At 37.7% G+C, this 13078-nt stretch overlaps 1 protein-coding gene across 1 annotated transcript in view; it reads right to left on the bottom strand.

Annotated features, from left to right (window-relative positions):
• The window catches only part of PLEKHB1 (pleckstrin homology domain containing B1), a 37607-nt gene extending 24762 nt beyond the window's left edge, over positions 1–12845 (bottom strand). Inside the window, exons 1-3 of the mRNA XM_075849924.1 lie at positions 12808–12845; positions 8756–8810; positions 7536–7688 (exon numbers count right to left, since the gene is read on the bottom strand). Of these exons, the coding sequence (XP_075706039.1) occupies positions 7536–7688; positions 8756–8792 (190 nt within the window). The 5' untranslated portion in view covers positions 8793–8810; positions 12808–12845. The remainder of the gene's footprint in view (positions 1–7535; positions 7689–8755; positions 8811–12807) is intronic.
• Positions 12846–13078: the final 233 nt, after the last annotated feature.

Below are 13078 nucleotides of genomic sequence, written 5' to 3' on the forward strand. Positions count from 1 at the left end.
GGGTATCTTCTGTATATAATTATATATGTACAGCTGGTATAAGTTATACATCTTCTTGTATATAGTGATATGGAGCATGCTGGTATAACTTGGGTATCTCCTGTATATAATTATATATGTACAGCTGGTGTAAGTTATGCATCTTCCTGTATATAGTGATATGGAGCATGCTGGTATAACCCGGGTAGCTTCTGTATATAATTATATATATACAGCAGGTATAAGTTATACATCTTCTTGTATATAGTGATATGGAGCATGCTGGTATAACCTGGGCATCTTCTGTATATAATTATATATGTACAGGTGGTATAAGTTATACATCTTCTTGTATATAGTGATATGGAGCATGCTGTTATAACCTGAGTATCTTCTGCATATAATTATATATAGGTACTGCTGGTATAAGTTATACATCTTCTTGTATATAGTGATATGGAACATGCTGGTATAACCTGGGTATCTCCTGTATATAATTATATATGTACAGCTGGTATAAGTTATACATCTTCTTGTATATAGTGATATGGAGCATGCTGATATAACCTGGGTATCTTCTGTATATAATTATATATGTACAGGTGGTATAAGTTATACATCTTCTTGTATATAGTGATATGGAGCATGCTGGTATAACCTGGGTATCTTCTGTATATAATTATATATGTACAGCTGGTATAAGTTATACATCTTCTTGCATATAGTGATATGGAGCATGCTGATATAACCTGGGTATCTACTGTATATAATTATATATGTACAGCTGGTATAAGTTATACATCTTCTTGTATATAGTGATCTGGAGCATGCCGGTATAATCTGGGTATCTTCTGTATATAATTATATATGTACAGCTGGTATAAGTTATACATCTTCTTGCATATAGTGATATGGAGCATGCTGATATAACCTGGGCATCTTCTGTATATAATTATATATGTACAGCTGGTATAAGTTATACATCTTCTTGTATGTAGTGATATGGAGCATGCTGGTATAACCTGGGTATCTTCTGTATGTAATTATATATGTACAGCCGGTATAAGTTATACATCTTCTTGTATGTAGTGATATGGAGCATGCTGGTATAACCTGGGTATCTTCTGTATATAATTATATATGTGCAGCTGGTATAAGTTATACATCTTCTTGTATATAGTGATATGGAGCATGCTGGTATAACCTGGGTATCTTCTGTATATAATTATATATGTACAGCTGGTATAAGTTATATATCTTCTTGTATATAGTGATATGGAGCATGCTGGTATAACCTGGGTATCTTCTGTATATAATTATATATGTACAGCTGGTATGAGTTATACATCTTCTTGTATATAGTAATATGGAGAATGCTGGTATAACCTGGGCATCTTCTGTATATTATTATATATGTACAGCTAATATAAGTTATACATCTTCTTGTATATGGTGATATGGAGCATGCTGGTATAACCTGGGTAACTCCTGTATATAATTATATATATACAGCTGGTATAAGTTATACATCTTCTATATAGTGATATGGAGAATGCTGGTATAACCTGGGTATATTCTGTATATAATTACATATGTACAGCTGGTATAAGTTATACATCTTCTTGTATATAGTGATATGGAGCATGCTGATATAACCTGGGTATCTTCTGTATATAATTATATATGTACAGCTGGTATAAGTTATACATCTTCTTGTATATAGTGATATGGAGCATGCTGGTATAACCTGGGTATCTTCTGTATATAATTATATATGTACAGCTGGTATAAGTTATACATCTTCTTGTATATAGTGATATGGAGCATGCTGGTATAACCTGGGTATCTCCTGTATATAATTATATATGTACAGCCGGTATAAGTTATACATCTTCTTGTATATAGTGATATGGAGCATGCTGGTATAACCTGGGTATCTCCTGTATATAATTATACATGTACAGCTGGTATAAGTTATACATCTTCTTGTATATAGTAATATGGAGCATGCTGCTATATCCTGGGCATTTTCTGTATATAATTATATATGTACAGCTGGTATAAGTTATACATCTTCTTGTATATAGTGATATGGAGAATGCTGGTATAACCTGGGTATCTTTTGTGTATAATTATATATGTACAGCTGGTATAAGTTATACATCTTCTTGTATATAGTGATATGGAGCATGCTGGTATAACCTGGGCATCTTCTGTATATAATTATATGTGTACAGCTGGTATACGTTATACATCTTCTTGTATATAGTGATATGGAGCATGCTGGTATAACCTGGGTATATTCTGTATATAATTATATATGTACAGCTGGTATAAGTTATACATCTTCTTGTACATAGTGATATGGAGCATGCTGGTATAACCTGGGTATCTTCTGTATATAATTATATATGTACAGCTGGTATAAGTTATACATCTTCCTGTATATAGTGATATGGAACATGCTGGTATAACTTGGGCATCATCTGTATATAATTATATATGTACAGCTGGTATAAGTTATACATCTTCTTGTATTTAGTGATATGGAGCATGCTGGTATAACCTGGGTATCTCCTGTATATAATTATATATGTACAGCCGGTATAAGTTATACATCTTCTTGTATATTGTGATATGGAGCATGCTGGTATAACCTGGGTATCTCCTGTATATAATTATACATGTACAGCTGGTATAAGTTATACATCTTCTTGTATATAGTAATATGGAGCATGCTGGTATAACCTGGGCATTTTCTGTATATAATTATATATGTACAGCTGGTATAAGTTATACATCTTCTTGTATATAGTGATATGGAGCATGCTGGTATAACCTGGGTATCTTTTGTGTATAATTATATATGTACAGCGGGTATAAGTTATACATCTTCTTGTATATAGTGATATGGAGCATGCTGGTATAACCTGGGTATCTTCTGTATATAATTATATATGTACAGCTGGTATATCTTATACATCTTCTTGTATATAGTGATATGGAGCATGCTGGTATAACCTGGGTATATTCTGTATATAATTATATATGTACAGCTGGTATAAGTTATACATCTTCTTGTATATAGTGATATGGAGCATGCTGATATAACCTGGGTATCTTCTGTATATAATTATATATGTACAGCTGGTATAAGTTATACATCTTCTTGTATATAGTGATATGGAGCATGCTGGTATAACCTGGGTATATTCTGTATATAATTATATATGTACAGCTGGTATAAGTTATACATCTTCTTGTATATAGTAATATGGAGCATGCTGGTATAACCTGGGCATTTTCTGTATATAATTATATATGTACAGCTGGTATAAGTTATACATCTTCTTGTATATAGTGATATGGAGCATGCTGGTATAACTTGGGTATCTTTTGTGTATAATTATATATGTACAGCTGGTATAAGTTATACATCTTCTTGTATATAGTGATATGGAGCATGCTGGTATAACCTGGGTATCTTCTGTATATAATTATATATGTTTAGCTGGTATAAGTTATACATCTTCCTGTATATAGTGATATGGAGCATGCTGGTATAACCTGGGTATCTTTTGTGTATAATTATATATGTACAGCTGGTATAAGTTATACATCTTCTTGTATATAGTGATATGGAGCATGCTGGTATAACCTGGGTATCTTCTGTATATAATTATATATGTACAGCTGGTATAAGTTATACATCTTCTTGTATATAGTGATATGGAGCATGCTGGTATAACCTCGGTATATTCTGTATATAATTATATATGTACAGCTGGTATAAGTTATACATCTTCTTGTACATAGTGATATGGAGCATGCTGGTATAACCTGGGTATCTTCTGTATATAATTATATTTGTACAGCTGGTATAAGTTATACATCTCCCTGTATATAGTGATATGGAACATGCTGGTATAACTTGGGCATCATCTTTATATAATTATATATGTACAGCTGGTATAAGTTATACATCTTCTTGTATATAGTGATATGGAGCATGCTTGTATAACCTGGGTATCTTCTGTATATAATTATATATGTACAGGTGGTATAAGTTATACATCTTCTTGTATATAGTGATATGGAGCATGCTGGTATAACCTGGGTATATTCTGTATATAATTATATATGTACAGCTGGTATAAGTTATACATCTTCTTGTATATAGTGATATGGAGCATGCTGGTATAACCTGGGTATCTTCTGTATATAATTATATATGTACAGCTGGTATAAGTTATACATCTTCTTGTATATAGTGATATGGAGCATGCTGGTATAACCTGGGTATCTTCTGTATATAATTATATATGTACAGCTGGTATATGTTATACATCTTCTTGTATATAGTGATATGGAGCATGCTGGTATAACCTGGGTATATTCTGTATATAATTATATATGTACAGCTGGTATAAGTTATACATCTTCTTGTATATAGTGATATGGAGCATGCTGGTATAACCTGGGTATCTTCTGTATATAATTATATATGTACAGCTGGTATAAGTTATACATCTTCTTGTATATAGTGATATGGAGCATGCTGGTATAACCTGGGTATATTCTGTATATAATTATATATGTACAGCTGGTATAAGTTATACATCTTCTTGTACATAGTGATATGGAGCATGCTGGTATAACCTGGGTATCTTCTGTATATAATTATATATGTACAGCTGGTAGAAGTTATACATCTTCCTGTATATAGTGATATGGAACATGCTGGTATAACCTGGGCATCATCTGTATATAATTATATATGTACAGCTGGTATAAGTTATACATCTTCTTGTATATAGTGATATGGAGCATGCTGGTATAACCTGGGTATCTTTTGTGTATAATTATATATGTACAGCTGGTATAAGTTATACATCTTCTTGTATATAGTGATATGGAGCATGCTGGTATAACCTGGGTATATTCTGTATATAATTATATATGTACAGCTGGTATAAGTTATACATCTTCTTGTATATAGTGATATGGAGCATGCTGGTATAACCTGGGTATCTTCTGTATATAATTATATATGTACAGCTGGTATAAGTTATACATCTTCTTGTATATAGTGATATGGAGCATGCTGGTATAACCTGGGTATCTTCTATATATAATTACATATGTACAGCTGGTATAAGTTATACATCTTCTTGTATATAGTAATATGGAGCATGCTGGTATAACCTGGGTATCTTCTGTATATAATTATATATGTACAGCTGGTATTAGTTATACATATTCTTGTACATAGTGATATGGAGCATGCTGGTATAACCTGGGTATCTTCTGTATATAATTATATATGTACAGGTGGTATAAGTTATACATCTTCTTATATATAGTGATATGGAGCATGCTGGTATAACCTGGGTTTCTTCTGTATATAATTATATATGTACAGCTGGTATAAGTTATACATCTTCCTGTATATAGTAATATGGAGCATGCTGGTATAACCTGGGTATCTTCTGTATATAATTATATATGTACAGCTGGTTTAAGTTATACATCTTCCTGTATATAGTAATATGGAGCATGCTGGTATAACCTGGGTATCTTCTGTATATAATTATATATGTACAGCTGGTATAAGTTATATATCTTCCTGTATATAGTAATATGGAGCATGCTGGTATAACCTGGGTATCTTCTGTATATAATTATATATGTACAGCTGGTATAAGTTGTACATCTTCTTGTATATAGTGATATGGAGCATGCTGGTATAACCTGGGTATATTCTGTATATAATTATATATGTACAGCTGGTATAAGTTATACATCTTCTTGTACATAGTGATATGGAGCATGCTGGTATAACCTGGGTATCTTCTGTATATAATTATATATGTACAGCTGGTATAAGTTATACATCTTCCTGTATATAGTGATATGGAACATGCTGGTATAACCTGGGCATCATCTGTATATAATTATATATGTACAGCTGGTATAAGTTATACATCTTCTTGTATATAGTGATATGGAGCCTGCTGGTATAACCTGGGCATCTTCTGTATATAATTATATATGTACAGCTGGTATAAGTTATACATCTTCTTGTATATAGTGATATGGAGCATGCTGGTATAACCTGGGTATATTTTGTATATCATTATATATGTACAGCTGGTATAAGTTATACATCTTCTTGTATATAGTGATATGGAGCATGCTGGTATAACCTGGGTATCTTCTGTATATAATTATATATGTACAGCTTGTATAAGTTATACATCTTCTTGTATATAGTGATATGGAGCATGCTGGTATAACCTGGGTATCTTCTATATATAATTACATATGTACAGCTGGTATAAGTTATACATCTTCTTGTATATAGTAATATGGAGCATGCTGGTATAACCTGGGTGTCTTCTGTATATAATTATATATGTACAGGTGGTATAAGTTATACATCTTCTTATATATAGTGATATGGAGCATGCTGGTATAACCTGGGTATCTTCTGTATATAGTTATATATGTACAGCTGGTATAAGTTATATATCTTCCTGTATATAGTAATATGGAGCATGCTGGTATAACCTGGGTATCTTCTGTATATAATTATATATGTACAGCTGGTTTAAGTTATATATCTTCCTGTATATAGTAATATGGAGCATGCTGGTATAACCTGGGTATCTTCTGTATATAATTATATATGTACAGCTGGTATAAGTTATATATCTTCCTGTATATAGTAATATGGAGCATGCTGGTATAACCTGGGTATCTTCTGTATATAATTATATATGTACAGCTGGTATAAGTTATACATCTTCTTGTATATAGTGATATGGAGCATGCTGGTATAACCTGGGTATCTTCTGTATATAATTATATATGTACAGCTGGTATAAGTTATACGTCTTCTTGTATATAGTGATATGGAGCATGCTGGTATAACCTGGGTATCTTCTGTATATCATTATATATGTACAGCCGGTATAAGTTATACATCTTCTTGTATATAGTGATATGGAGCATGCTGGTATAACCTGGGTATCTTCTGTATATAATTATATATGTACAGCGGGTATAAGTTATACATCTTCCTGTATATAGTGATATGGAGCATGCTGGTATAACCTGGGTATCTTCTGTATATAATTATATGTGTACAGCTGGTATAAGTTATACATCTTCCTGTATACATTGATATGGAGCATGCTGGTATAACCTGGGTATCTCCTGTATATAATTATATATGTACAGCTGGTATAAGTTATACATCTTCCTGTATATAGTGATATGGAGCATGCTGGTATAACCTGGGTATCTTCTGTATATAATTATATATGTACAGCTGGTATAAGTTATACATCTTCCTGTATATAGTGATATGGAGCATGCTGGTATAACCCGGGTATCTTCTGTATATAATTATATATGTACAGCTGGTATAAGTTATACATCTTCTTGTATATAGTGATATGGAGCATGCTGGTATAACCTGGGTATATAATTATACATCTACTTATATAGTATGTTCTAGGGTACAATAGATTATATTGTAGTTGTTCGCTCACCTTCACACTCTTGCCCGGACCTGACATTTATACAGTTATATTTCAGTAGGACGCGTTCCTCCATGTTTCTCCGATTTTCATCAGGGTAATAGACTAGACCGCCATCCATCCATAGGTCAAACCAGTGCTTCTTCCACCGGCGCAAAACAGAGCCTATAGACAATTGTGGTGAGGACAGTGTTAGAAGATAGAATCGCTCAGGAAAGAAATCCACCCAACATTTCTACACTTGTTAAGGACCACCACAAACGGAATACTCTGGTTGTACATCTTTATGATTTGTAGACTATATTACCTCTACATTAGTGATGATAAACAGGGGCGCAGCTATAGGGGGTGCAGAGGTAGCAGTTGCACCTGGGCTCTGATGTCTGATAGGGGCCCAAAGCTCCTTCGCCCCATAAGACGATACCAGTGTTATAAATGGTGCGTGGTTTCTATTTGCCCACTGTCCTGGCACCCCCCAACCACCAAGTGTCACCAAGTTCCCCCCCAAAAGTATTATCATGCTCCAATGTATTTGTGCCCATTGTTCTGGGACCCCATGAAAAGGGCCGTGTCCCCAAAGATGTCCCATGCCTGCTATTTTGGGAGCAGCTTCTCTCCTATGAGTTTCAGTGTCCTCAAGGGTTACCGTGCCCCGATTCTGGGGACCCCATTGGGTACCCGACTGTCTCACTTCCCTGTATAAAGAAAAGTCCAACCTTAGGGTGGAATTTCTTACGGCTTTACGTTACTTTTCTGGCATTAAAAAGTTAAAAATTATGTCACACGTCAAATTTGTGCAATAATTTGTGACCTTTTGATTCTTTCACTACTTTTCAAAAGTGGCTGGAAAAGTGGGCAGGATAATGGGAGCGGCTTTTGGCTCAAATTAAAGTGCGAATTAGTGCAAATCTAAGCCGCTGCAAGCAGGCGTAAATCAGATTGTTTTCGTGCACACACAGGGAAAAAATGCACCAGATTTGTATTTAGCGGCGTGTGTCTTCTAATAAACTTTGTGCGTTTTGCTCCAGCGCTGTTCGGCTTAAGAATGGCGTATAAAAATGTCCGGCTTAATAAATACTCCTCTTAATGTTTTACTGCTCATGACGGGGTCTCATGATTGATCTTCTGTCCCCTTCAATATCCACATTCCTGACCAACAACGGCGAAAATTCAAAGAGGAACAGATCCTGGTAGTGACGGGACCAATGAACGGGCTTTAAAATAGCACTCACTTTGCCTCCAGAGCCACCCGCTCTTCACCACAGCCATCTCCACCTGCGGTTTACCCTGCAAAAGTAAGAGCAAGAATAATGTAACAGTAATTGCTCTAGCTAGAGGTCCGACTGTTGTAGGAGCTCACTGCATATCAATGTATTATTGAGTCCAATAGGAGCTGTATAATATGTATGTAGTGAGCTCCCCTAGTGGTGAATGCAGGGAGAAAAATATTTTCATGTAACTCTATGGGAGCTGTATAATCTGTATGTAGTGAGCTCCCCATAGTGGTGACTGCAGGCAGCAGAATATTATCATGTAACTCTATGGGAGCAATATACTCTGTATGTAGTGAGCTCCCCCTAGTGGTGACTGCAGGCAGCAGGATATTATCATGTAACTCTATGGGAGCTGTATATATCTGTATGTAGTGAGCTCCCTCTAGTGATGACTGCAGGCAGCAGAATGTTATCATGTAACTCTATCGGAGCTGTATATATCTGTATGTAGTGAGCTCCCCCTAGTGGTGACTGCAGGCAGTAGAATGTTCTCATGTAACCCTATGGGAGCTGTATATATCTGTATGTAGTGAGCTCCCCCTAGTGGTGGCTGCAGGCAGCAGAATGTTATCATGTAACTCTATGGGAGCTGTATATATCTGTATGTAGTGAGCTCCCCCTAGTGGTGGCTGCAGGAAGGTAGAATTTGATCATGTAACTCTGTCTTTGCAGGGGATTTGCAGCTCTGAACTAGGGATGCACGATGCATCGAAACTTCGATACTGTTTCGATGCCATGCACCCTGAAACTGTTCAATACCGTTATTTCATGTATTTCGATACTAAGCTGTGTGGTAGCACATGAATGTATAAGAGCGGGGCAGCGGCTCTGTGATACATGTGTGATACAGCCATTGCCCCGCTCCTGAGTCCTAACAAGTGTGCACGCCGGCAGCATGATGGGATGCGACCAGCGCTGCACTGATTGCCGGCACTGAAGACAGAACATGGCGGGCGTACTGCAAGTCACCCCAAAGTTCTGTCTTCAGTGCCTGAACTGCCGCTCATTAGTGCAGCACTGGCTGCATCACCTCTGGCTGACCGCGCGCGCACTTATTGTCAGGAGCGGGGCAAATGGTTGCATTACACAGAGAAACCTCTCATCTCCGCCACTATTCCCCTGAATGCTGCAATCAAAGCTGACCACCACCACAGCATTCAAGGGGTGAATGAGAAGGGGGGGGTGCCCTTTGGATCGCGTCACGGGGAATCCCTGTGACGCGATTGAGGGACATACCATATATGGGCAGACAGCTAAGGGTTCATTGAAGGTCCCCAGGGCTGTCTGACCATATTTCCTGTTAGGGCATACTTAGGTGTGTCCTAACAACTGCCTGTCTACAATCAGTATATAGATATATACCAGTACATTAAAGTTAAAAAACTAAAAAAGTAAAAAACAAATAGATAAAAAATACACACACATTTTTTACAATAAACATTAAAATAAGTCTCAATAATAAAATACACACATATTCGGTATAGTCGCGACCGTAATAACACATTTATAGCGTCATTCATGTTTACGCTGTTATAAAATAAAAAAAAGTGCTTTCTTTCACTTCTTAGGCCCCATTTACACAAGCGTGAATAACGTCCGTGTGCGGTGCATTGAAACAATGCACAGCACACGGACCCATTGATTTCAATGGGGCCATTCACGCATGCGTGATTTTTCACACAGCGAGAGTGCGCTGCGTGATACTCACTGCATGTCCTATATTGGTGCGTTATCACGCACCTACGCGCCCATTGAAGTCAATGGGTGCGTGAAAACCACGGACAGCACACGGATGCACATGCATGTGCGGGATTTGCGCATCAATTCAGTTGAAAATAATAAAAAACAAAAAGATGTGCTTTGTGACTACGTGAATAGCGCATGCCCCTCACAAAGCACGCTGATGCATAACGCAACACACACGGACCAGATTAACGCACATTTTTCACGCGCAATATGAGAGCACAGTGGTTGGATCAACTAGGCAGTTTTGCTATTCAGGGGTCTGGCAAAGCTGGATGGGCAGACCAATATTGCTGACATTACAGTTCCCAAAGGGCTTGTCCTAGATTTCCCAGGAAGGTATATAAAAATAATAAACACCTGAGGGTCACAGGGTGACCCAAGGGTGGAAATTCCATCTGCCTGCAGTCACCACTAGGCGGAGCTCATTGCATGTAGACTTATTTAGGTCCCATTGAAACAACACAGTATGCAGTGAGCTCCCCCTAGTGGTGGCTTCAGTCAGACAGAAACCCAAATCTATGTTGGGGATTTGGAAACTGTGTAAAAAAAAATATCATTATATTCTTATTGACTTTCTCATGTCTTGCAGTGTATGGCCCTTTAATGACCAGCGCCCCTGTGTGGGCTGGGATGGCATTGAGCGGAGTTTGGTCTCTTTAATCTCCTCCATTGTTACAATAGAAGATAAAAAGACGATTGTATCCGGTTGTTCCGCCGGAGGTTTCCGCTTCCTTACACTTGCAGAAAATTTTTGGTCTGATATTTAATCTGCAGAGAGGTGACTAAAATCCTGCAGAAATCGTACCGCAAAAAAATCACGTGGCAAAACCGCGCCAATTTACAGCAAAACTTCATGTACTAGGGTAGCCTCCCCCCTACAGGTATAAATCCATCATCCTGATGCATGAAAGGAAGCAGTGCCAGACTATGGCACTATAGCTCTCCGGGGGTGTCACCCTGCTTTTCTAGACTCCTGTACGGAAATCTGCCTCGTTTATTGAAATCCAACATTCCCGATCCTTCTTTCCCTTGACATCTGCTGTCCGGAAAAAAGTCAGGACGCCCCCGCGCACATCACATGACAATACACCGAATCTGCCGACTTCGGCGGCCCCAGACGACCATCTGATGGGTGTATAGGGGTGTCCTGACTTTTGCATCTAAAACAAAAGAAAAAGTAAGAAAGTCTTGATTATACATCTACCCCAGTTTTGTGTATGCAGCTCCTATGCCGATGTGTCTCCATGGCTACAGACTACAAATAAGTAGTCTGTAACCATGAAGACACATAGGTCTACATAGGAGCTGCATACACAAAACGGTAGGAGATTTTATTATGTTAGTTTTTTAAAAAAAAATTCTACATCTAGTATGTCATTTAATTGTAAAAACCAACAACGCAAAAGCAGCGATACCGCAAATACAATTGTTGCGCTGCGAATTAAAAACCGTACCGCAGGTAAATTTTTCTGTGGTTTTTCCGCTTATCATTTGCGCAGCGTGTGGAGGAGATTGGTTTTATCTCATATACTCTGCTGCTACTGTATAATTGTGCCGATTTTCAACAACAAAATACGTTGCGGAAAATCCACAGTATTTACGCTATGTGTGAACTGACCCTACAGGTGTTGTCTTGTTTAGAAAACCCATTGTTATATACCCTGTTAGTAATTAGAAAGGGGACCCCACCCGTACAGACCCATCATCTATTAGCCAGAGCGGCTACAAGAAGTGTCTCTCAGTCCCTCATGAGAGCAGAAAAATGAAGTTGTCACATGACGGAGACCAATGGCACCTAATGGACCCCCGTTGACATATAATGGGGTCTGTTGGGTTCCGTCGTGGTGTCCGTCGATTTGGTGGGAAGAATCGTGCTGCGTACCGCGCTATTCTTACTTCATGTGAAGATAGAGGTGGGTAACTGCTTACCAGGCTATGCTGGGACTAGTAGTTCTCCAACAGCTGGAGAGGCATGGATTGTTCTCCTGATATGAAACGGCACCGGAAAAACTGTATTTAAAGGGCCAGTCATTTCCAAATTCCGCCGCTTATAACAGTGCTGGAGTGTTAGGCCATGTTCACACAGTGCAGATTTGTAAAAGATTTTGCATGTATTTTTTTAAGCCAAAAACAGAAACGGATCCTCAACAGAAGAAATATATAATAAAGATAGGTCTTGTTTAGTGTCCTTTAAGATACCGCTGTATAGAGAGGATTGTGTATAGAGACCCTCCTTAGCCCCCAGCCCCATGATCTGCCCCTACCTGTGTCCTGCAGCCTCCTCTCTTCTGTATCTTCAGTCCCTGTGACGTGTCTGGGACATTTAAACGCAAGAAGCTTCAGGTAGGATTAAGCGGTGCATGATGGGAGTTGTAGTCCACACCTTGCTACAGGTAATCCGATGGACATAGTGTTTTCCAGCCTCTGGACTACACTTCCCAGCATGCAGCAGGGCATCGCTCCGGCCGGTTCTAGAAGAGGCAGCATCCAGTGACATTTGTTATGTAGACTGGGAGCCGCGCTGATCCTCTTATC

The sequence above is a fragment of the Rhinoderma darwinii genome, chromosome 2 (genome assembly GCF_050947455.1).
Source record: "Rhinoderma darwinii isolate aRhiDar2 chromosome 2, aRhiDar2.hap1, whole genome shotgun sequence".
Classification (NCBI taxonomy): Eukaryota; Metazoa; Chordata; class Amphibia; order Anura; family Rhinodermatidae; genus Rhinoderma; species Rhinoderma darwinii.